At 38.4% G+C, this 27,668-nt stretch overlaps 1 protein-coding gene across 7 annotated transcripts in view; it reads right to left on the bottom strand.

Annotated features, from left to right (window-relative positions):
* The window catches only part of RGS7 (regulator of G protein signaling 7), a 479,738-nt gene that overhangs the window by 181,584 nt on the left and 270,486 nt on the right, over positions 1-27,668 (bottom strand). For 6 of the 7 annotated variants that reach the window (XM_061382532.1, XM_061382530.1, XM_061382533.1 and 3 more), the window contains one exon: positions 27,286-27,382. In XM_061382532.1, coding sequence (XP_061238516.1) covers positions 27,286-27,382 — 97 coding nt within the window. Of the gene's footprint in view, positions 1-27,285; positions 27,383-27,668 lie in introns of those variants that run through there. The other variant, XM_061382537.1, reaches the window with a different exon arrangement.

The raw sequence follows: 27,668 nt of genomic DNA, 5'->3' as shown, positions 1-27,668 counted from the left end.
TGTCAGATGTTAAATTCCCTTTAGAATATGGCAGCAGAATCAAGTTCACTTTTTTTTGGTTGAAACATTGTTTCTCTTTGATATCAATGTGAATTATACATACCACCATATTTTAGTTTAAGTTACCAGAAAGTTTGGATACAAAGTTAATGTTCAATAACAGAAAACATTTATTATTCTCTCTACATTGCTTATATTTATTTTTTAAAATATCACTTTTTCATTTATTAATCAATTTTTTATCCATCCAATAGATATTATTGAGACTGTATTGTCACACAGAAGAGCTATAATTTGATTACCTGGATGTGAATAAATGTTTATTAATTAGCTGAGTGATGTTAGATGAGCTATTTATTAGCCTCAAACATTCCTAGTATTAAACTAGGCTAATAGTTCTTCCATAGAATTGTTATGGAGATTAAATAAAGTAAATCATATGTAGTACTTAGAACACTATCTGGCATATGGTATGCACTCTAATGATGCTATTTAGTATTATTTCCCACACAGAGAGTAGTTATTGACAATACATAGTAAAAACAGAATGTATTTCAATTCTTATGAAGAGTTAAGTTTAGGACAAGCATACATTATAAGTTAATAATGCAGTAAATGACAAACTCTCATTTATCTCATGCAAGAAAAATCAATTACCACCTTGATGAAATTTTGATCTTTATTTCACTCTTAACTCTAACCTATTATCCATTAAGGCACTCCTCATTTACTCTCAAGATTATCTGTATCAGTGAATGGATAAGCAATTAGAAATGTACATGCATTGATCCCATGTTATGAAGAGCAGTATAACTCTGAACCACCTAGCCCATTCTAGGATGGTCCATGCAAATAATCATGCTGAAAAAAAGACACTTTCAGTTCTGCTTTGCTCTGGTCTTCTTAAGAATAAGCACCACAAATAAAGGAACTACACTTGCGGAAGTCCTGTAGTTAAATGGTTAGTTGAATAGCTCATTTCTGTTTCCTTCTCTCTAACCATCCACCAAGTTCATTACTATTAAAAATAAAACTACGAGATTTGAATAAACATTCACAGCGGGCAACACTGTGCCCTCAATACATAGTTCTTACAGGCTTCTTTCTTTTTTCTGAAGAGCCTTCATCTCTTTAGATGAGACCAACTGTCTACTTCTCATCTTCCACTTCTCCAGTAATAACTACCCTCCCATCTAAGACCCACTTAGACACTCACTTAAGCTTTTAAATGAAAGTACTTGATTGACAGAGGAACACGAACAGCAAAACTATCTATCAGATGCATGGTGTGGATCATTATTGTAAGACTTCCTCATGTTGTGAGGTTGAACCCCTTGCCCCTTTGTTGTAGGAGGAAATAAGAAAGAATCTTCAGGTAAGACTGTTTAGGAGTTTGGTTGTTAAGGAGCTTTCGCAATCCCTGGCACAAATAATCACTAATTTGTTAATTTGGTGAAAAGAGAAGAAATGTATCTTTCCTTCACTAAAACACAGTGTCCAACTTTACATCGTTTAGCATCAGGAGGTCTGGATTTCCCAAAGGGCTTAGGTACTAATTAGCTGTGTGAAGTTTCCAGCTGCATGTTGTTAAGCCTTAACATAGTCATTCTGGTGAAATTCCACGATAGTTAAATGAAGCTAAAGGAATGAACTCTTCTATGTGCTGCAGCTTGACTCAGCTGTGCCCTCCTTTCTATTATAATGTTAACAACGCGGTGTTATGAAGATTACTGTGTGTCTACTTTACTCTCCCAGTAGGCTGGGAACTCCTAAAGTATAAGAGTTGTCACCAATTTAACTCTGTATTCCATGATATTAGCTTGACACTTAGTAGACACTTACAATGTCTAAGTAAGCAAGGACTGAGTGAGAACTATCTTTCCAGGACTTCCAGATACCTATACATACAGCTAGTCAATAGTCATGAAAAATCAATAGCCTACTTGAAAATTTGAATTTTTCTAAGTACAAGATCTGCAAATGTATTAATAATTATAGAATCACTATAATCAGAACAATAAATTGTTATGTTTTCTATGGTTGGTTTCTTACCTAATAGTAAGATGTACAGGTAATTGCTCCCATCTAAATGATTTGGGCTGAGTCCAAAATGGAATATAAAGTAAAGTCATATATTGAGGGTTGGTTTTTTGTTTTTTTTTTTAAAGCAATAATATCAACTGGGAGCAGGCTTGACAGCAACTCAGGAGACGTGTTATTGCTGCCCATAAGCTTCTCCACCAGTCAGCAGTGGAAAGAAGCTAATGAAGAAGCCAATACAGAATGCACTGTATTAATTCAATGGGTGGGTCCATATTTTGACCAGCGAAAATAAATTTTACTGAATTGTGGGGTTCGTTACCTTTCTTCCTTCCTCCCTTTCACTTCTTTGTTTCTTTCTTTTCTTTCTTCCTTTCTAACCATCTATCTAAAACTCTATGGGAGAGGGAGAGGGTGGGAAGATTTGGGAGAATGGCATTGAAACGAGATGCCAGTCCAGGTTCGATGCACGATACTGGATGCTTGGGGCTAGTGCACTGGGACGACCCAGAGGGATGGTATGGGGAGGGAGGAGGGAGGAGGGTTCAGGATGGGGAACACATGTATACCTGTGGCAGATTCATTTTGATATTTGGCAAAACTAATACAATATTGTAAAGTTTAAAAATAAAATAAAATAAAATACTATTTGTAAATCTAATTTTTTAAAGACCCATCCTGTAACCAAAGCCAAAGAAATTAGGAATCTCTGGATTCCCTCTAGCTTTTCTTTCTTGTTCATCTCTATGACAGCTAAGAACCATAGCTAAAAATTTCCTAAGCATTTATCATCAGTCAGCTACTATAGTAATATATTACATATATTTATTCACTCATTTAATTTTTACAACAACTACCATCAGTCTTTTTCCACAGATGAAGAAACAGAAGCACCAGAGAGTCTAAGTCACAAAGTTTGTGAACCGAAGGGCTGGCTTTAACTGGGGAGCGTGGCTTCCCATAACCACGCGCTCATAACCATGACCTCACACTGTTTCTTCTCTGAGGGTGTTGTAAGTGGAAGGTACAGGAAAGCAGTATGGTCTTGACACTGGGGAGAAAGATATTTAAAACACAAGAAGCACAATAGGAGTAAATGTTTTTTCATCTTTGGTCAATATCACAATTTTTATATTATCAGAGATACATATAGATATTTTAAAACTAGTAGTGTATTTGGTAACTCTGATTCCCCCATATTCCATGTCTCCAGAGAAATGGAGAAATCTGACTATGCCTAATTTAAAAGCATAAGCACTTCGTAGTGAGCCTCCAACACCCCAGAGCAATAAAGAGTAACAGATGCAAACATGCTAATAACAATTTATCTTTCCTATGTGAGTCAGTAAGAGAAAAATTTAAATATTTCATGAGGGGAAGAAATCATGCAATGATTTCAGATTGCTTTGGGAAGAAAGGGATAGTATAGCATCTTTTGCATTTATTCATATGTGGCTTTTTGTACTACTGAGATGGTGAAAGATTCATGAAAATGTAAAAGAAACACAGTTCATTGCTGACTTATTTCTGACATATGAAAATGCGTGAATGTACTAGTCAAAAGTGCCCTTGATAGGAACATGCTATTTGAAAAAACTACAACAAAACCAAATTGACTGAAGGAAAAGCAATCAAACAGAACCTGTACTAGGAGGATGCCTTATATTTACTGCTTTTGGATATGTATGCATTTACAGATATGAATATATATGCATATAAATTACATTTAATGTTACAACAATCTTAACAGAAAGGCATGGTTATATTCATTTTACTGAGAAAATTGAATCTCAGATACACTGAATACTTTTCCTAGTGGCACATACTAGCTAGGCAGGTTCAAAGAAGCTCAGATGACAAAGCCTTTGTCTATGATAACACAGGACCATTCAAAGAAGGGCAACATTCTTTCTCCTGACAAGGAGACTGTGTACACAACTGCTCCCTGACCCCAAGAGTAGGGAACAAGTGGACAGGGCTGGATAGGACACATGAAGAGGGACTGTAAAGGTAACATCTGGCAAGGTAAGCAGGGGAAGAAAGTCCACCAGGAGCAGCTGAACTCACTTTTATGAAACACAAGTTGATCAGCTGTTCATTGATAATTTGCCATTCTATTCTATACAGCTCAGTAATCCAAATAAATCCGTGGGATTCTCTCCATAGTTCAGTAAAAATTCAAAGAAGGCCCCAGCCAGGAAGTCATTAAAGTAGGCTAGTGCCACGCCTGCTGCTCAGTCTTGTCCGACTTTTTGTGACCCCATGGACTGTAGCCCACCAGGCTCTTCTGTCCATGGGATTCTCCAGGCAGGAATACTGGAATGGGTTGCCATGCCTTCCTCCAGGGGATCTTCCCAACACAGAGATCGAACCCATGTCTCCCGTGTCTCCTGCATTGACAAGTCGGTTCTTTAACACTGAGCCACCTGGGAAGTAGAGTAGGCTAAACAAAATCAGTTTATCTATGATCTGTCCCTTTTATAAGCTGGGGAATTAGGTTGTCCAATGTTAGTCAAGCAATTGTTTTCTAGCCTCTTTGAACAACTTTTTTTTGTTGTTGTTAAGTCACCTTGGCCTAAAGATGACCTTACAAAAGCTTTCCCAAGATGAGATAATGTTTTCCACACAGCCATCTGTGAGTGCCATAAGGAGACGCCTCTTCAGGGCTTGATTAGGGACAAGACAAGCCTCCAGAGGAGGATGACCACACTGCGGGCAGAGCTGCCCTGCTGGGAAGCAGGCACAAGAACAGACCCAGATGGTGTGCAGGGCACGCCTGGGATGGGTAATAATTTCCTTAGGCGTACAATTTGGCAAACCATTATAAGAAAATATTGTAAGCAACAGCCCAACTGGGGGTCGTGCTTGGGTAATCACCTATCAGGTACTATGCGGGATATTCTCTGTTTAGAAGAGAAATGGCACAAAATTCATCATATTCACATAACTCAGAGGGATGAACTGAATGATGGGGATGAAAAAAATTCCTGTTTCTTCTCAAAAAGTTTGACAATAACATTGGGCTTCCATTTTGTGTGCAGTTTATCAAAACTGTATCAAACTGGACACCGTGGGAAAAGGTAGAGGCTGGGATGATTTGAGATTCTTTACCATCTGAGCCACCAGGGAAGCCCCATTAATCCTCACAATAGCCCTGTTAGAGAGACATTTCCAACCTCATACAATATATATGGTAAAAGTGAAGTGATCCTACGTGCAGGGCAGCAAAGTAGACAGAACATAAACAACAGACTTTTGGACTCAGTGGGAGGAGGAGAGGGTGGGATGATCTGAGAATAGCACTGAAACATGTACATTACCATAAGTAAAACAGATAGCCAGCGGGAGTCTGATGTATGACATCGAGCACCCAAAGCCAGTGCTCTGTGACAACATGGAGGGATGGGGTGTGGAGGGAGATGGAAGAGAAGTACAGGATGGAGGGGACAAATGTATGCCTATGGCTGATTCATACTGATGGATGGTAAAAGCCATCACAATGCTGTAAAGTAATTATCCTCCAATGAAATAATACATATTTTAAAAGGTCAATTGTCTTCCTTTCTCTGGTTTTTATTAAACATGTTCTCCAGTTACCTTGGTGCCGGTGGCACTGTCTATAAAAATTTTGTCTTTTATGACCATTTAAATTTTTTCCTATTGCTGTCAGTATTTCACCTTAGTTTATAGCTGGAGGAGAATTCTCTGCAATTTTAGTTTTCTAATCCACTTTCTCAGTAGGAGGTTTTGGACTGGACTGATTATATTCTTAGATAACAGGGTATTTCTCAGAGACAGCATGCCTTGGCAGATATTTTAAACATCTCCAATATAGAAAGTTATCCATTCATCTTTCATAGCACTAATTGAGTAGACATTCCATGGTTTCTGCTCAGAACCAGCCCTGAACAGAAAGCTGGTTTGGTGTAAGAATATGTTGAATTAATGAATTCCTTAGCTTTTGTTTCGCTCCTATGCTAGTTTGCTAGGGCTGCCATAAAAGCAACAACAACAACAACAAAAACACTACAGACTGGATGACTTCAGCAACAGAAATTTATTTTCTCACAGCTCTGGAGGCTGGAAGGCCGAGATAAGGTGTCTGCAGGTTTGGCTTTACCTGAGGGCTCGGTGTTTGGTTTACAGACGGCCAACCTTTTCACTGTGCTCTCATGTGGCTTTTCTCTGGTGTGGTGTCTCTCTATTTTGTCCTAATAGCCTCTTTTTATAAGGATACCAGTCAGATTGGATTGGGGCCCACCCCAAAGGGCCTCATTTTCACTTAATACTGCTTTAAAGGCCCTGTACCTCAAAACAGTTACATTCGGAATTACGAAGCATTAGGGTTTCAGCATATGGATTTGGAGCAAGCACAATTCAGGATATAACAGCGCCTGAGACAACATGTGTGAGACTCAAGATAATTATAACTATGGACAACTATGCCGGGCCTGGGTTCAAATCTTATTTCTATATTTGTTGGCAGTGTGTTTTTGGTCAAGACATTTTTGTTCTCTGGTCTTCAGTTTCTGCTCATACTCAGTCACCAAGTCATGTCCAACTCTTTGTGACCCCATGGACTGTAGCCCATGAGTCTCCTTTGTCTGTGAGATTTTCCCGGCAAGAATACTGGAGTGAGCTGATGTTTCCTTCTTCATGGAATCTTCCCGACCCAGAGATTGAACCCATGTTTCCTGAGTCTCCTGCGTTGGCAGGCAGATTCTGTACCACTGAGCCACCTGGAAAGCCCCAATCTTCAATTATTTTGCCATAAATAGTGAAAAAGCAGTCAGTCTTACCTCATAGGGTACTGAGAGGCTCAAATAAAATGGCATGTAAAATCTTTGTTAATCCTTAGATGCTAAATTACTTTTAAGGTAAACTTTTACTAAGAATATAATATGCGAAAGTATGCTGTGCTAAATTTTTACACATTCCTTAATTTATTTACATGATTAATTCCACCAAAGAACAATTAACAATCAAAGGTCCACTCAAGAAATCTAGACCTATATCCTGACTTTCACTTACTGTCTGAGTGAGTGAGTAATAGTTGCTCAGTCATACCTGACTTTTTGCAACCCCACGGACTGTAGCCTGCCAGGCTCTTCTGTCCATGGAATTCTCCACGCAAGATTACTAGAGTGGATTGCCATTTCCCCACTCACTAAAGTTAATTAAATCACATTCCAAGCACCTCCACCCATAGACAAACATAATGTTACACTACAAAACCCGAGTAAGACAAAAAGAAAGAGGACGGGAAGTACGGAAAGGAGAAAGAAAAGGGGAAGGAAGGAGGATCTTGATTTTAAAAATGTGACCCTTAGTCTTTTCCTTTTACTGAAAGATGCTTTATCACTTTGAAATTACACAAAATGTGTAAAGGTTGAAATAATTAAGGAAATGGATAGAACTAGATGGTAATATTTCTGACACCTCTCAGAATAGATCCATAATCTAGTCACCTAAGTGGTAAACACATTTTAAAAGACATCAGATAAAAACACAGCACATCTGATGAGTTAAACTGGGTAGAGTTTAAAACTAAAGCTGTCATTAAAATATCACAGTGCAAGAAACAGCAGAAGACCTTGAGAAATGACACATGGAGGGGACTGTTTTGCCAGAGTGCCCTGGGACCTTACACATGCCCACACAGATCATGCAGGCAAGGCTTCATTACAGTCTGACCATGTTCATGCAGAATGTTCTTGGCCATCCTTCCTGGAACATGGCAAGATGGGTGGTCTGTGAGAAACTGTTGCACAGACTACTTTCCAGGAGACCCTCCATTCTGCAAAAGGCTGCAATGAGGCTGTTTCTACTTCTCTGGTTCCAGAGAGGCACTGACCACTGACACATGATCTGAGAGTAAATAAAACACAAGTTTTACTTCTTGTGGTTTATACTGTGGTGGAATTCCTTCAGAAAGGTTTGACTCTGAAAACGTGCAGTAGGAACAAGAGTATGCATGACCATGCTTCTTTCTAGTGTTAAGCACCTAAGAAGAAGAAAAAGCCACAGAAACTTTATCATAGTCAAATAGTTAAAGTTAATGGGCAATATCCTGTAAAATTAATGCACCATTTAACAGCCTTTACAAATGCGATCTTTCTTTGAATCTCTGCAACTGTGACAAGTCAAGTCTAGGCCACATAGATACAAGGAGACAAAGCTTAACTCTCCATGTCTTAGATTGCTCTATTTTTAACAGGGACACAATGATGCATTGTTTTAGTTTTACAGCTCAAAGAAATAAAAACATGAAACTTAAAAAGAAAAATTTTACCCACTTCCCCCACCCAAAACAGATCAAAATAACCAAGTTTAGTGTCAGATGCAAAGAATTTCTAGGGAAAAATGAGGACTGAATATAATTAAGAGGAATGTATAATTCATAACTCATTACCAGAAGCCCAGGTTAAGCTAACTTATATGCAGAGTACATCATGAGAAACACTGGACTGGAAGAAGCACAAGCTGGAATCAAGATTGCCGGGAGAAATATCAATAACCTCAGATATGTAGATGACACCACCCTTATGGCAGAAAGTGAAGAGGAACTAAAAAGCCTCTTGATGAAAGTGAAAGTGGAGAGTGAAAAAGTTGGCTTAAAGCTCAACATTCAGAAAACGAAGATCATGGCATCTGGTCCCATCACTTCATGGGAAATAGATGGGGAAACAGTGGAAACAGTGTCAGACTTTATTTTTTGGGGCTCCAAAATCACTGCAGATGGTGACTGCAGCCATGAAATCAAAAGACGCTTACTCCTTGGAAGGAAAGTTATGACCAACCTAGATACCATATTCAAAAGCAGAGACATCACTTTGCCAACAAAGGTCCGTCTAGTCAAGGCTATGGTTTTTCCTGTGGTCATGTATGGATGTGAGAGTTGGACTGTGAAGAAGGCTGAGTGCCGAATAATTGATGCTTTTGAACTGTGGTGTTGGAGAAGACTCTTGAGAGTCCCTTGGACTGCAAGGAGATCCAACCAGTCCATTCTGAAGGAGATCAGCCCTGGGATTTCTTTGGAAGGAATGATGCTGAGGCTGAAACTCCAATACTTTGGCCACCTCATGTGAAGAGTTGATTCATTGGAAAAGTCTCTGATGCTGGGAGGGATTGGGGGCAGGAGGAGAAGGGGACGACAGAGGATGAGATGGCTGGATGGCATCACTGACTCGATGGAGGTGAGTCTGAGTGAACTCCGGGAGTTGGTGATGGACAGGGAGGCCTGGTGTCCTGCGATTCATGGGGTCGCAAAGAGTTGGACACGACTGAGTGACTGAACTGAAATGAACTGAAGCAAAGTGGGAATTTATTAGCTCAGTAATTGAAAAGCTTCAATTACAACATAGAATCGAGGAGGAACTAAAAAAAAAAAAACAAAAAACCAGCTAATGGAAAGCTGCTATATAACACAGGGAGTCCAACCTGTTGCTCTGTGACAACCTAGAGGGGTGAGGGGTGGGTAGAGGGAGGGAGGCACAAGAGAAAAGGTATATATATACACACACACGCATACACACATAGATGTATATATATACACACACACACACACACGTATGTATTTATATATATACTTATGGCGAGTTCATGTTGTATGGCAGAAAAAAACATGACATTGTAAAGCAATTATCCTCCAATTAAAAAAATAAAATAGATAAAATAATAGCCAAAAAAAAGCTGTTGTCAAGACCAAATTTCACTCTACTCTGTGACTCTGCTCTTCTCTGTACTGGTTTCATTTTCAGACTAATTTCACCTTAGGTTTATACCTACTAACAACAACATGCAGAAAGAAAAGGTCTCTTTCTCCAACTGTTTCAGCAAAACCACTGGTCATGACTTTCAGATTCGCCAAACCTGAGTCACATTCCATCCCCTCACTTTGATCCAGAGACTGGCTGGCCCCACTCAAACCACTTGGACTGAGGGTAGGACGAGATATTTGCCCAATGTAAATCCATGGAGCTAGTGCCAGGAAAGGGGAGGATGGCTGAGACATTATCAAACACAACATTTACTGACTGGTGTAATCTAATATTTTCTTTGAGTTTGGGCTGCATCACCATTTTCCAAAACTATTTGAATTGTGAAGCAAGCCAGATTGCTTGGCACTAAAGGGTGGTTTTGAGTGCAGTTATTTTGAATTATTTACTGATCTACTACATTCACCCCCCTCAACCATAAAAATCCATCTCTTGTTAAAAGGCCAGCTGACCAGAATAGTTAGGAGAAATATTCAATAACCTCTAGAGAAAGGGTAGGATAATTATTTTTAGTTTCTGGTATTTGATCATAAATGCTTTCATCCTGGAATGACTTCAGTGAGATCTGTACATGTGAAGGCTGCCAAAAGAGAGAAGGGGGGAAAAGTCAAATATTAAAAGAAACCTCCTTGCTCTCACCCAAAAGAGGAATATCCTTAAATTTTTAAAGCAAATGTTAACTCTATTTTTAACTCCCTGTTTGGGTTCTCTAAGGCTTAGTCTAACAAAGAGGTCAGGTAGCAACAAGCTTTAAAAACCAAATATTTCATACCTAGGCTTCATTAACCCTCTATTGAAATGTCTGATAAGGAGGACAAAGAGAGAACGCAGGTCTTCCACGGGCAATCCAGTCCTCTATCACATCAGTACCTTCCACAGATGGGCCCTGAAAGATTTCTAACATGAAATTTGTTCTGAGTAAGAATGATCACTAAAAAGCATATGATCTAAATAAAGACATATGGACATGGTAAACTGTCCTAAATTGAACTACCAAATTAGTTTGTCACCTTAAGATACCACTATTTGTGGGGTGAGAATGACCAAGTGGCCAGTGACTTTTCACATCAAGTTTATATCAAACTTTGCTTTCCAAGACCTCTGGGACAATGTTAAACACCCCAACATTCGAATCATAGGAGTCCCAGAAGAAGAAGACAAAAAGAAAGACCATGAGAAAATACTTGAGGAGATAATAGTTGAAAACTTTCCTAAAATGGGGAAGGAAATAATCACCCAAGTCCAAGAAACCCAGAGAGTTCCAAACAGGATAAACCCAAGGTGAAACACTCCAAGACACATATTAATCAAATTAACAAAGATCAAACACAAAGAACAAATATTAAAAGCAGCAAGGGAAAAACAACAAATAACACACAAGGGGATTCCCATAAGGATAACAGCTGATCTTTCAATAGAAACTCTTCAGGCCAGGAGGGAATGGCAGGACATACTTAAAGTGATGAAAGAAAATAACCTACAGCCCATATTACTGTACCCAGCAAGGATCTCATTCAAATATGAAGGAGAAATCAAAAGCTTTACAGACAAGCAAAAGCTGAGAGAATTCAGCACCACCAAACCAGATCTCCAACAAATGCTAAATGATCTTCTCTAGACAGGAAACACAAAAAGGGGGTATAAACTCAAACCCCAAACAATAAAGTAAATGGCAACAGGATCATACTTATCAATAATTACCTTAAACGTAAATGGGTTGAATGCCCCAACCAAAAGGCACAGACTGGCTGAATGGATACAAAAACAAGACCCCTATATACGTCTACAAGAGACCCACCTCAAAACAGGGGACACATACAGACTGAAAGTGAAGGGCTGGAAAAACATATTCCATGCAAATAGAGACCAAAAGAAAGGAGTAGCAATACTCATATCAGATAAAATAGACTTTAAAGCAAAGGCTGTGAAAAGAGACCAAGAAGGACACTACATAATGATCAAAGGATCAATCCAATAAGAAGATATAACAATTATAAATATATATGCACCCAACATAGAAGCACTGCCATATGTAAGACAAATGCTAACAAGTATGAAAGGGGAAATTAACAGTAACACAATAATATTGGGAGACTTTAATACCCCACTCACACCTAGGGATAGATCAACTGAACAGAAAATTAACAAGGAAACACAAACTTTAAACGATACAATAGACCAGTTAGACCTAATTGATATCTACAGGACATTTCACCCCAAAACAATGAATTTCACCTTTCTCAAGTGCACACGGAACCTTCTCCAGGATAGATCACATCCTGGGCCATAAATCTAGCTTTGGTAAATTCAAAAAAATTGAAATCATTCCAAGCATCTTTTCTGACCCCAATGTAGTAAGATTAGATCTCAATTACAGGAGAAAAACTATTAAAAAATCCAACATATGGAGGCTGAACAACACACTGCTGAATAACTAACAAATCACAGAAGAAATCAAAAAAGAAATCAAAATATGCATAGAAACGAATGAAAACACAACAACCCAAAACCTGTGGGACACTGTAAAAGCGGTGCTAAGGAGACGGTTCATAGCAATACAGGCATACCTCAAGAAACAAGAAAAAAGTCAAATAAATAACCTAACTCTACACCTAAAGCAACTAGAAAAGGAAGAAATGAAGAACCCCAGGGTAAGTAGAAGGAAAGAAATCTTAAAAATTAGGGCAGAAATAAATGCAAAAAAAACCCAAGAGACCATAGCAAAAATCAACCAAGCCAAAAGCTGGTTCTTTGAGAGGATAAATAAAATTGACAAACCATTAGCCAGACTCATCAAGAAACAAAGGGAGAAAAATCAAATCAACAAAATTATAAATGAAAATGGAGATACATATATGTATCTCCAAATGAAAATAGAAATACATATACAACTAACAAAAGAGTTTCAAAATATAAAAAGTAAAAATCAGAATTGTAAGGAAAATTGACAAATCCCCAGTCATTGATAGTGCACATTTCTCTCACTAATTGATGAATTCACAAGGGGAAAAATAGTATGAATTTAAATATTCTGAGAAAAGCAATTATCAAGGTTATTCTGATATGGTATGGATATATCAAACACTTATCCAAGAATTACAAAAATTAAGTCTGGGGCCACAAAGCAAGCCTCAATTAAAAAAAAAAAAAAGAAAAAGGAGAGATCACAACAGACAACACAGAAATACAAAGGATCATAAGAGACTATTATCAGCAATTATATGCCAATAAAATGGACAACTTGGAAGACATGGACAAATTCTTGGAAAAGTACAACTTTCCAAAACGGAACCAGGAAGAAATAGAAAATCTTAACAGACCCATCACAAGCACAGAAATTGAAACTGTAATCAGAAATCTTCCAGCAAACAAAAGCCCAGGTCCAGACGGCTTCACAGCTGAATTCTACCAAAAATTTAGAGAAGAGCTAACACCTATCCTACTCAAACTCTTCCAGAAAATTGCAGAGGAAGGTAAACTTCCAAACTCATTCTATGAGGCCACCATCACCCTAATACCAAAACCTGACAAAGATGCCACAAAAAAAGAAAACTACAGGCCAATATCACTGATGAACATAGATGCTTTCCAAACATTTTAAATCATCAGTGTAACTCTAGTGATGGTGTCTTCTAGACTGGCTCTTATGATTCATCCATCACCAAACTCTGTTCCCAAACCATTTGAAATCTGCAATTTTCAGTTTCAACTTGCAATGGATTAACACTCAGAGCTATCCTCTTGTTATACTGAGCATAGCACAGTCTACCTGGAGGACCCCACAGGAAGGATCCATATCTATCATGATGGGTGGAAAAGATGATGCTACCTGATGCAAGTGTCATGTTTCTCAGACTGAGCCTCTTCTATTAACAGAATGTTCTTCATTTGCCTCCATATCCCTCTCCCTTTTAGTGATGAGCCTCCCCTTCCCCAGCCCTCACGATACCTTCCCCGCACAGACATGGACAATGCAGCACTCTGCAATAAACAGTGGGGAAATTTTTACTCAGTGAAGAACTCCAATGCTGCAAAAGAAAGGGTGTAGTTTCCAAAATCGTCATTTTGCTCTCATGGAAAATTTGATCTTGTGTAAATAATTTCTCAAATCTCCAGCTCACGCTGGAGAAATCACACTCTAAATTAATTCCACACCATAGGCTAAAGACAAAGCTTACAGTCCAATCTCATAACTTTTCTGACTCTCCCTTGTCCAAACAAATGCTCTTCAGGCAACGTTCTCCTTTCTCAATAAAGTTCTGCATATAGTAAAAGGGATAAGTCATTTTGTACATGATTTCCACAAGAAATCATTTCAAAGAAGAAATTTTAAAAATAAACAAATACCTGAAATATCTCTTAGTAACAAAATGTGACAATGTGGAGTTAGGACAAAAAACTTACATCTACATGAAAAGTATAACTGTTTCCCTGGAAAAAGATCTGAGTGGTTATGCAAATTACACAAGTTAGTAGAAATCTGATCCCCAAAATAAATGAAAGAGACAAAATGGCTAACTGGGACACAAGACCATTCTGTGGTGACCAATAATAAGAACAAATGTGAAAATTATGTAATGTGACAGTCTCGGTATTTGGATAAAAGTGATGGGCATAGAGCTATGGAATTTTGGGTGTGCCCCCGTTCTGGGAATATTGGTGGGATGTTCCTGTGTTTGCTGCTCAGAGTCAGTGGAAAGGAAGGAAGTGAAAGGGGGCCAGTGTGTTTGTTGCAATGGTAGGTCCCCAGGGAAATTTACACAAGCATGGTCCCTTCTTTAACCCTCTAGCTATTGTTCTATTTGTTTTTGCTCTGTTTTGTTCTATTTCTTTCCACTATACTGTTCTCAGCATGTGTTTTCTTCTCCTTCACTGACTATCGTTGTTGTTTAGTCACTAAGTCATGTCCAATTCTTTGCAAACCCATGAACTGCAGAACACCAGGCTCCTCTGTTCTCCACTATCTCCTGGAGTTTGCTCTAAATGTATGTCCATTGAGTTGGTGATGCTATCTAACCATCTCATCCTCTCTCGCCCCTTCTCCTTTTGCCTTCAGTCTTTCCCAACATCAGGGTCTTTTAGAATGAGTCAGCTCTTTGCATCAGGTGGCCAAAGTATTGGAGCTTCAGCAACAGTCCTTCCAGTGAATATTCAGGGTTGATTTCCTTTAGAATTGACTGGTTTGACCTCCTGGCAGTCCAAGGGACTCTCAAGAATCTTCTCTAGCACCACAAATCAAAAGCATCAGTTCTTCAGCACTCAGCCTTCTTTATGATCCAACTCTCACACCCATACATGACTACTGGAAAAACCATAACTGTGACTACACGGACCTTTGTTGGCAAGGTGATGTCTCTGCTTTTTAATACACTGCCTAGTTTTGTCATAGCTTTCCTTCCAAGGAGCAGGTATCTTTTATTTCATGGTTATAGTCACCATCTACAGTACATATCTCCTAAATAAACATGGCACTTTTTCATTGGATAAAACGCCCAAATACTATGGTGAATGGATGGATGTTTGTAAAGTAATCAAGTCTCGAAAAACCAAAAATGCCTTTGATTACTACTCATGTTACCTTACCTTGACATAGGTCTCTTAATGGACTGATTTTTTTTTTTTTTTTTGGTAAAAGAAAAAGAGGCATTTCCAAGCTGAATGCAGAATGAAACAGGAAGCATTCAAGTTATTTTATGGGATCAGAGTATGAATCATTATATATATATATATATATATGTATGTTTCATAAATTTCTTACATATATATAAATGTTTTATATATATATAATGATATACATAATATGTATTATCATATACAATGATATGTACTATCTATATAATGATATGTATTATCATAATTTGTATACATATGTACACACACACACTAGATTAACATCAGCTCTATAGTTTACCTAACACATGTCCACTATTTTCCTATGAATAACTTCCTGGCAAGCAGTTTCTCATACAACTAACCAGCTGTGAGGCCATTTTGCTGTAAAAGATAAGATAGTTGACTGTTACATCATACTAGAAAATAGTAACGTATCAGTTCTTGCAAATCCTTTGGTGATCTAATCTAGCCATATTCTGTTAAAGTTTTCAACGTTTTTAAGAAACTTACATGCATCAGGATCATGTAACCAATTCCAGGGGGTAGAGGAGCAGCGGGAGGATAGGAGGAGCTTGATTTTATTCTTCTTTTGCTTACAATTTCTAAAATTATGTCATAATTTTGGGAAAGACAGCAAGAGAGAACAAGCCATGGAAACTAAATTAGGTCAAGAATCGATCATTAGTGCTCTCAAAAACTGTTGGGAATCTCTAGCCACCTCTTACAAAATGTGCTTACCTTGGAGAACTTCTGATTCTGACACATGGGAGGGATCACCAAAGGATTTGCAAAACTGATGATATATCATTTTCTACTGCAATCCAGACAAAATATTCATCCGTTATTTTTTTATTTTATAGCAAAATGCCTTTATAGCCAGTTAGTTTGCTATGAAACTATTTGCAGCAAAGGTATTGATGATGAAAATACCTAGGACCTTATTAATAGCATTACCTTGGACGAATTATTTAGTTTCTCTGAAGTTTCTTTTACTTATTTTTGTAAGGACAACGATATATAAACAAATACATCCAAAAAGTAAATATTTACTGAATATCAAGCATATTGTGAGTGCCAGGAGTTCCTATATAGCAGTTATGACCAGAACATTCATATTCTTAAATGCACTGGAGCTAGAGCTATCACTTAACACATAATATTCTCCTTTGCAACATGAAAAACAGGACTGAAATCTAGGTCTCCAGAATATATATAAAAAAGTATATACACAAGATAATATATACCAAAACATATATACTCTTTCCACTATTCTATGCAGATGTTGAAAAATATTTACATTTAAATATGGGAATGTCTGACATTCTAAACATTCACTTTAAACCAAATAATAAAATTTAAATCGAGGGTGCTTTGGGCTCTGGAATTTATCCTGAGTCTCCATCCTGAAACCTTTCTAAGCTAGTAGATGATAGCAATGCAGAGTTGTCAGCTTTCTAGTGTTCTCTACTGAAATAAAAGGATCATACAGTGCTGGATGCCAACACAGCAAATAATTATACTGAGTGCTCTTTCCACTGCCACTGAATCAAAAAGTGAAATTTATTGTGGATGTACCCAAATGCCTGGGATATCAGCTGTCCTGTGAGAAGTCATTACACTTGCTGAGTATCCACCATGTGCCAGATACTGGATGTACAGAAGATACAAATTGAAATGAGAAGTTATTCTTGTTCTCCAGGTGCTTACAGCCATGAGTAAGAATCACAGCACATGCTCACTGAGGACAAAATGTGAGATAAAATAAATTCCATGAAGAAGAACACAGTGCTACATTGGTCAGAATGGCCATCATCAAAAAGTCTACAAACAATAAATGCTGGAGAGGGTGGTGGAGAAAAGGGAACCCTCTTGCACTGTTGGTGGGAATGAAAATCAATAGTGCCACTATGGAATATGGTATGGAGACTCCTTACAAAACTAGGAATAAAACTACCATATGACCCAGCAATCCCCCTCCTAGGCATATACCCTGAGAAAACCAAAATTGAAAAAAGACACATGTACCCCAGTGTTCACTGTTTACAGTAGCTAGAACATGGAAGCAACCTAGATGTCCATTGACAGATGAATGGATAAAGTTGTGGTACATATATACAAAGGAATATTATTCAGCCATAAAAAGGAAAGTATCTGAGTCAGTCAGTTCTAATGAGGTGGATGAACCTAGAGCCTATTATACAGAATGAAGTAAGTCAGAAAGAGAAAGATAAATACTGTATACTAGTGCATACATATGGAATCTAGAAAGATGGTACCAAAGAATTTATTCACAGGACAGCAATGGAGAAGCAGACATAGAGAACAGACTTATGGACACAGGGAGAGAGGAGGAGAGGGTGAGATGTATGGAGACAGAAACATGGAAACTTACATTACCATATGTAAAATAGATAGCCAATGGAAATTTGCTGTATGTTGCAGGGAACTCAAACAGGGGCTCTGTATCAACCTAGAGGAGTGGGATGGGGCAGGAGATAGGAGGGAGTTTCAAAAGGGAGAGGACATATGTATACCTATGGCTGATTCATGTTGAGGTTTGAAAGAAAACAACACAATTCCGTAAAGCAATTATTACTCAATTAAAAAATCAGTACATTTTTTTAAAAGGCACAGTGGTAGAAAAACCCAAAGAAAGGAATGATTAATACAGGCTGGCTTGGGGATGCAGATAGGGCAGGATGGGGATAAGGACAGAATAATTCTCTACCTTAGAATTTCTAGGATGTGAAAAATGGAAGCCCTTCAAAGTATGTTGAGAGAGAGACAGAAATGAAGAGAAAGCTAGATGGCATCAGGATAAAAAGGCAGAGCAAAATGGTGTACCTCAATTATAGTGATTCATCATTTCAGAAAACATATCCAGACCAGCAATTCAGTCATCAAGATTTATTCATTCTTGGAGATAATTAAGGCTTTAGTGTCATCCCAACTAAGTGTCTGTCTCTATAGTCAATTTTGATCTCCTCCCAAAAGAAAGCAATGCTATTGCATTAATTAAAAGAAGTAAAGCTCCACATTGGTAGGCTTTTCTTTAGCAATCATTTCTAGGATTTTAGAAAATAACTCACCAATGAACAAAATTAAGGTTTTCAGGTCTGTTGCTTTAAAGAAAGGTCAACATTTGTGAAAATTTTCACAGAGTAGGTAAATACAAATTGAAAATTTAACATACCCACATCAGTTAAATCTCCCTAAACAAATTTGGAAGGTTGCCTCTGATTTTCACTACACTATTGTTTCACTAAGAGTACAGATGGCACAATTAACTGGGTATTGACATGATGATAATGGGAAAAAAATTAGCTAAGAAAGCCAAAATGTGATTTATTTAAGGAAAAAATCAATATCCATATGTAATGATCTTAAGTTCCAATGATACTATATGAAAGAGCCATTAACATCCATTCATCTCCCTAGGAGATTTCAATTTCATATGCTTAGTTACTTGTGAGAAATAAAAGATAGGATACATTACACAGTATTAAAATCTATAAGCTACACCTTGAGAATGTGGGGAATCATCACCAATTAATGAAGGCATTCAAAAAATACCTTTTAAGGATGTACTAAAAAAACCTTGTGCTACATGCTACAGTCTCCAACACAGGTACTTAACTCATGGTCTTGCAACACATGAACTCTCTAGGAGGGCAGAGAGTGTCTAATCTGGGCCTAATCCAGGCTTCTGAAAGTGGTAATAAAAGTAATAATACTATTGGTTTTAACTACAATAATTTTCCACTTAGTGCTCATTTCCTGTGTATCACACACAGAAATATTGAATTTCCCAGTAACAATCAACATAAAAAAATAAGGATAAAACCCAAGTATGCCATTTTTTTCAGGTTCATATTTAGCTTATTTATAAAAGCAAAATATTATAAGCATGATTCATGCCAAAATATTTTACAACTGTTTTGAAAAGCAATCTATTTCTCTCTGAGTTTCTGCAGAACCCATGCTAGCCATTCCAATGATAGATGAAAAATATTTCACAGTAAGATGTCAGTTTCAGAAAAGTTATCTTAGACTCTTAGAAGTATCTTAGAATTACCTAGACAGTCTCTATGAAAAATATTCCACATTATTTATTTTTATTGTCTTTAAGTTGATTCCAAATGTAGACAGGTTTAAGCCATAAGGCACCTTGAAAGCTTTCTCAAAAACTTTTAGGTGTAAAATATACACTAACTAAACTCGCATTCAGCCACTTCATATCATCAAGCTTTCTCCTTTTTCTTCTTACCCATGCAGCTACCCACAAGATAACTCTAAGGCTACACAGATCATTTCTCCCTGATAACTAATAAATATTCATACAAGCCTTGGAAGAAGAAAATATAAGAGGCAGGACATATTCAAATTATTTCATTTAAAAGCAATTTAAGTTTTGGAGAAGGAAATGGCAACCCACTCCAGTACTCTTGCCTGGAAAATCCCATGGACGGAGGAGCCTGGTAGGATACAGTCTATGGGGTCACAAAGAGTCAGACATGACTGAGCGACTTCACTTTCTTTCTTTCTTTCTTTCTTTAATTTTTAAGCTCATACTTACTACTCAGTTTTATATATATGCCTAAAAACAACAGATCACAGAGAACTGTATACTTTATTAGAGGGCCAAAATAATAATGAAATATGGAAAATGATTCCTTATCCAGTAATACGAAATATAATAGTTCCTCTTTCTATCTAACTGGAGTAGCTCAACATATCACTGGTGAGGGCTTCTTTTGTTATCAAATTTGCTGAGAGTAAGAATAGAACAGAGAGGGGAAAAAATGGACTGAATGGATTCTAGAGAATTAAAGGTGCTTTTCTGAGCCTAAAACTTGAGGTTAATAGAATACTATTCAGCCTTAAAAATAGAAGGAAATCCTGCCTTTTAGACAACATGGGTGAATCTGTAGGACATTACGCTAAGTGAAATAAGCCAGACACAGAAGGACAAATACTGTATGACACCATATAATGAGAAATATAAAACAGTCAAGCTCTATAAAAGCAGACAGTAGAATAGTGGTTCCCAAGGACTGGTAGATGGGGAAGTGGGAACATAATCGTCAAAGGGTACAACTTTTTTATAACTACTTTATTGAGGTTTGATTAACATAAAAACCTATACATATTTAATATATTCAACTTGATGGATTTGGAGGTAAGTATAATAGGAGAAGGCAATGGCAACCCACTCCAGTACTCTTGCCTGGAAAATCCCATGGACGGAGGAGCCTGGTAGGCTGAAGTCAATGGGGTCGCTAAGAGTCGGACACGACTGAGCGACTTCACTTTCACTTTTCATTCACTTTCACTTTTCACCTTCATGCATTGGAGAAGGAAATGGCAACCCACTCCAGTGTTCTTGCCTGGAGAATCCCAGGGACGGGGGAGCCTGGTGAGCTGCCGTCTATGGGGTTGCACAGAGTTGGACACGACTGAAGCGATTTAGCAGCAGCAGCAGCATAATAGGTGAAATCATCACCACTATCCATGTCGTAAACATATCCATCACCCCTTAAAATTTCCTCCTGTCTTAATTAATTAATGTTGGGTAAGAATATTTAACATAAGAGCTACCATTTTAGCAAGTTTTAAAATACGCAATGCAAGCCTGCTCAGTTGCTTAGTCGTGTCCAACTCTTTGCAACCCCATGGACTGTAGATCACCAGGTTCTTCTGCAAGGATACTGGAGTGGGTTGCCATTTCCTTCTCCAGGGAAAATATGCAATACAATATTGTTAACTTGAGGCACTATGCTGTACAGGATATCTCTATAACTTTAAATTTTTTCATCTGAATTTTATAAGTGATCATATACCCTGAGAAACTGTAACTCAAAAAAATACATGTACCCCAATGATTTCAACACTGTTTACAACAGTCAGGACATTGAAGCAACCTAAATGTCCATCAACAGATGAATAGATAAAGATGTCATACGTATATGCAATGGAATATTATTCAGCCATAAAAAAGGAAAATTGGGTCAATTTTAGAAATGTAGATGGACCTAGAGTCTGATATACAGAGTGAAGTAAGTCAGAGAAAAACAAATACCGTGTATTAATGCATATATGTGGAATCTGGAGAAATGGTACAGATGAACCACTTTGCGGGACAAGAATAGAGATGCAGATGTAGAAAACAGATTTGTGGACATGATGGGGGTGGTGGTGGGATGAATTGGGAAATTAGAATTAACATATACACACTACCACATGTAAAACAGATATCCAGTGGAAACCTGCTGTGTAGTGCAGGAAGCTCAGCTCGGGCTTCTGTGCTGACTTAGATGGGTAGGGGTGAAGGAGGGGATACATGTACACACACAGCTGATTCACTTCTTTGTATAGCAGAAATTAACATAAACTACAAAGCAACTATGTGCATGTGTGCAGTTGTGTCTGACTCTTTGGCAACCCCATGAACTACAGCCTTTCAGGCTCCTCTGTCCTTGAGATTTCGCAGAAAAGAATACTGGATACACCAATAAAAAAAAAGAGTGGCAAACTCAGATGAAGAATGGAATTAAGTTGGAAAAGACGAGCAACAAAAAGAGGCAACTCCTTAAGTATCAATGGGCTCATAATGGAGAACCTCCTCAAGCTATTAAGACAAAACACAGAAATATATGAAATGCAGAAATGGTGGCTGAGAACTCCTAATTTATTTCTGTCCACTTTCTTTCCTACATACAGTCCTTGCTGATTTGGAATAGGCACCTATTCCAAGTTCAGTAAATTCAGTCTTCAAACTCATTAAATAATTTAATAAGGGTGTTTTTATTTGTTAGCTACCAACAGATGCTTCCCTGGTAGCTCAGCTAATAAAGAAGCCACCTGCAGTGCAGGAGACCCCGGTTCAATTCCTGGGTCGGGAAGATCCACTGGAGAAGAGATAGGCTACCCACTCCAGTATTCTTGGGCTCCCCTGGTGGCTCAGCTGGTAAAGAATCTGCCTACAATGCGGGGGACCTGGGTTCGATTCCTGGGTTGGGAAGATCCCCTGGAGAAAGGAAAGGCTACCCACTCCAGTGTTCTGGCCTAGAGAATTCCATGGACTGTATACTCTATGGGGTCAAAAGAGTTGGACATGACTGAGCGACTTTCACTTCACTTCACCAACAGGCTCAGATGGTAAAGAATCTGCCTGCGATGTAGGAGACCCAGATTCGACCCCTGGGTCAGGAAGATCCCCTGGAGAAGGGAATGGCAACCCACTCCAGTATTTTTGCCTGAAGAATTCCATGGATGAGACTGGTGGGTTTTAATCCATGGGGTTGCAAAGAATCAGACACGACTGAGTGACTAATACTTTCACTTTTCACTCTCAACAGGAAATCCTACAGAATTATTTCATCTCAGTGGGCTGTTTCACAAGGGTGGCCCAATTCAAGTTTAATGAAAACCTACACCATTTCCTGCTATGACTTATCAGGAAATTCAGTAATTTCCCAGTCAATCCGTTGAAGAAAATTAAACTCATCCAGTGGGTAAAGGCTTATTTTACCATGATCTGGAATAAGTGAAATACTGAATGTCCAGCATATGAGAACATTCAAATGTCTACTACTGATTTCACCCCTTGAACTTGAGGGGGTCCAGTCATGTAACACCAGTGGAACTACCTAACCTAAGAAACTGAGAAGGCAATTCTGGAGAAAAACAATGCTGTGAAGGGACACTGTCCTACCCAAAGACATCTATCCCATAGCTCAAGAGGTCAGAGTGGAGTGTTCTTCCAAATATTTTTCTTCTGATGTTGGGACCATGGAAACCAGGAGGCTAATATTAACAACTCCAAAACCAAAATAGAGAAGTCTTGGATGTTTAGCTGGAGGAAAGCATTTATCAAGAGGTAGGGAAAAACAAACAAAAAATCTCCAAAGTCCATCTGTGTAACAGCCATGATTCTGAGTTTGGCTCTCAGACGCTGTGAGAAGATGAAATTGCATCATCGTGTTCAAAATACAGCTGTTTTCACCTGAAGCAGATGTGAGCATTATTAGTCACCATGACATATTATTATGCATGGGTATTGCCTAGTAGAGTCAGGTAACTCCACTTAACTGTTAACATCCCTCAGTCTTAGAGGTTGAGGAGGCTCCTGGCTTGGAACAAACAAAATAGAAGGAACTAGATTTTCTTTCAAATCCCTCCTGCAAGCGAAATAAATCAAAACAAAACCAAAACAACAAAGAACCAATAGGCAAACTGGGGTGGGCTTGACTGAGGACAGATTTCAGAAAAAAACAGCAGGGCCCTCGAAGGGAAATAGAAAGCTCTGCACAAACAGGTTGGCCACTGCACCCAGTAAAAAACAAGTGCTGGCCTGGAACCCGGTCTGGCAGCACCTCTTCAGTTCAGTTCAGTCACTCAGTCGTGTCCAACTCTTTGCAACCCCACAGGCTGCAGCATGCCAGGCCTCCCTGTCCATCATCAACTCCCAGAGTTTACTCAAACTCATGTCCATTGAGTTGGTGATGCCATCCAACCATCTCATCCTCTGTTGTCCCCTTCTCCACCTGCCTTCAACCTTTCCAAGCATCAGGATCATTTTCCAATGAGTCTCAGCAGGTGGCCAAAGTATTGGAGTTTCAGCTTCAGTCAGTCTTTCCAATGAATATTCAGGACTGACTTCCTTTAGGATGGACTGGTTGGACCTCCTTGCAGTCCAAAGGACTCTCAAGAGTCTCCTCCAACACCACAGTTCAAAAGCATCAATTTTTTGGCACTCAGCTTTCTTTATAGTCCAACTCTCACATCCATACATGACTACTGGATATACTTCTTACACTTTAGTTAAAACTCTTATTCTGATTCAGTAGGTTTGGAGAGGGCCCAGATGCTGTATTTCTAATAAATTCCCATGTGATGCTGATACTACTGGTTCATGGACCATGCTTTGTTCATCAAGGCTTTAGGGACCATAAATGGGTAAACTTAAGGAAATAGCTTAACAATATTTGAGACAGTTTTTCCCTTGTAGAACGATCCATACAAAATAGACTCCTTTCCTCAACAATCACACTACCTTACTCTCATACATTACATCACTCATCACAGTTGGTTTCTGATTGACATAAGGGCCTAAAGTTAGTAGATTCCTTGTTTCATTAGCAACTTTGCAGTAAATGATGAAGGCGACGCAATAAGAGGCAGGAAAGCAGGCAGTGGGTAGCAAGTCAGGCCACAAAAGAACACAGGAATTAATTCCAAATCACCATAAGAAATAGAAGAAGAGGAAAATTACTAAAAATGACCAAAAACTGCTAATAAAGTAGAGAGGATTCTACTTTAATGGTAGAGACCATTATAATTTGGGGACGTCAATACAAAGAAGTTGGTAAAATACTAGACATACAAATTAAATCTACAGCAGAGCTTCTAGTTGAACATATGAAGCAAAAAGCTCCTAAATGTTTCTAGGAAACACAGAATGATAATTAGAAACTAATTATACTAATATGAACAATGTCATTGAATATTCTCTTTATTTCACAATGAACATTGTTGGTGTATATTAATGAACCTTAAAACAATATCAGGCACTTCATGGCCCAATTTCATTCTCGCTTTTTAATTAAAGATTTAATATTGTCAATCCAGAATTCTAATATGATATTATACTGGGATTGTATGAGGTATTGTTACCTGAAGAACTCAACTAAAATTTTAAATTTGCCATTATAGCAGATAACGTGAACCTGAAGGTCAGCTTAAACTGATGGGCAATCCTTTTACATTCAGCCATTTTTGCACATGTATATTGTCATAAAAACTCCTGAACTGAAATGCCTTTGGATGGGCTGCACACTATTTTTTAAATAAGTTTTACTTACTTTTATTTACTGTTGGCTGCGGTGGGCCTTTGTTACTGCGTGTGCTTTCCCTAGTTGGGGTGAGTGGGGGCTACTCGCTAGTTGTGGTGCTCAGGCTTCTCACTGTTCTCCATTTGTAGTCTCTTGTTGTAAAGCATGGGATCTAGGGTACACTGGCTTCAGCAGTTGCAGTTCCCAGGCTCTAGAGCACAGGCTCATAGTTGTGGTGTATGGGCTTAGTTGCTCCACAGAATGTGCAATCTTCTTGGATCAAGGAGCGAGCCCATGTTTTCTGCATTGGCAGGTGAATTCTTTACCACTGAGCCACCAGGGGAGCTGGCTACGCACTATTGAATCGACCACAATCTCAGTTCAGATGGGAAACTTAGTGGACTTACGTGCCTGGATTCTGAATGCATTTCAGTTTACAGCCCTTGTATTGAAGTATCTTAAGGAGATACGTTCTCTTTTTCAATAGTTGACAAAATAACAAGTAGTTTTCCCATTTTGTGTTTAAAGGTAAAGCTAATTCTCTGAGTTACTGATGGCAAGGAGTTTAATATTTACTTGAGGATATAGGACATATTAAAGGAGGGCATGGCAACTCACTCCAGTATTCTTGTCTGGTGAATCCCATGGACAGAGGAGCTTGACAGTCCACAGGGTCACAAAGAGTTGGACACATCTGAAGTGACTTAGCACACACACACGCATAGGGCATACAGAAAATAACTATAAGCCAAGGTGAGGTATAATAATAGAGGCAAAACAATAACAAAACATGTTTTGAGAGAACAGAGAAAAAGGTTCAGAATAGTTTTCTCCAAAGAGCTTTCTGAGATAACCATTGAAGAATGGACAGTATTTAATGGTCTGAATGACCTAGAAGTCCGGAAGTGGGCGAGTGATGAAGGAAGTCCTAGATGTGGAAAAATATAAGGCATCACCAAGGAAGAACAAGAAACTAGAACAAAGTGGGCTTAAAAGACAGTAACAGGAAAAAGAGAATACATTTCATTAGAGCAAAATATCATTTTATTTCAGCCTTCATCTGCTCCATTGCGCTCTCTCTTTCATCTGAGAGCAATGCAGTTATGAAACACCAACATCTGGGCCTGCCTACTTGTGTTCTGGTCCTAATTATTAGCATAGTCCCAAGGCTGAATTCTTCCAATCTCTGGTCTTCTTTTGATCCTTGTTCACAAGGATGCATAGTACAACTCTTGCTGATGACTCTCATCAAGCACCCTTCCCTCCACATGCTCAGCACCAGCCTCCTTACTATGCTTAATCACTGCTAAGGCTTTGGTCTTTCTGGTTTTGTTCTCTTCTCTAACCTGTGCAAGGCAAGGCCAGAGCACACCCGAGTCCCCTGAGCGTGGTCGTTCACTGTCTCCTGGAGCCAGAGCACGTATTTCTAAGCACTTTCGTCATAACATTCTCGGCAAACATTGTACATGTCTCCATATTTCCCACTGTATCAGAATTAAACTCTTTGGTTGGCTTTCAAAGACCCTCATTATTTGACCCAACTCTAGCCGTTCTCATCTATCCACCCAGTTCTCAGCAGTTTGGTCCCTCCAAGTTCTACACGCAGAGTTGGTGCAGTAGTAGTCTTAAGCCTGATAAAATTCTTCATTTTTCAAACTCAGCTTATCACTACTCTTCAGGAACCCTTTCTTGACTCCTCATTGATTTCAGTCACCCTCCTAACTTCTGTATATAATCTACATCATACTGGCTCATACATTTTAATTTTAATATTACTTTCTATTATTTCACATTTATTACATTTTCACAATTAAATTTGGTAAGATTATGATTTTTTTTTTGCAGTTTTGACTTGTTTTACTGTCAAGTATCCAACATAATGTTGACCATGTCATGAGTTTTTATAAATAATTATTGAATAATGAGTTAGAAAGAGCTTCAATAAGTAAATGGCTAAAACGGATTTTAAATAGTTTTGTGAAAAGTGCTGCAGGAAAGTGTTACACTGAATGCAGACTTACCAGAGAAGACACTAGGTATCTTGGAGAGGAAACTTTTGACAGTACGAATAGGAATTCCGTTTTTTTCATCTTGCATGCGTGCTATGACGTCTTCCATCTAAATAAAAATAATAAAATAATTAAAGCATTTAAATTTTTTAATTTTATTTTATTTTTAAACTTTACAATATTGTATTAGTTTTGCCAAATATCGAAATGAATCCGCCACAGGTATACCCGCGTTCCCCATCCTGAACCCTCCTCCCTCCTCCCTCCCCTACCCTCCCTCTGGGTCGTCCCAGTGCACCAGCCCCAAGCATCCAGTACCGTGCATCGAACCTGGACTGGCGACTCGTTTCATACATGATATTATACATGTTTCAATGCTATTCTCCCAAATCTCC

This window comes from Bos javanicus, chromosome 16 (assembly GCF_032452875.1).
Source record: "Bos javanicus breed banteng chromosome 16, ARS-OSU_banteng_1.0, whole genome shotgun sequence".
NCBI classification, from domain to species: Eukaryota; Metazoa; Chordata; class Mammalia; order Artiodactyla; family Bovidae; genus Bos; species Bos javanicus.
This window is presented reverse-complemented; position numbering and strand designations above follow the sequence as displayed.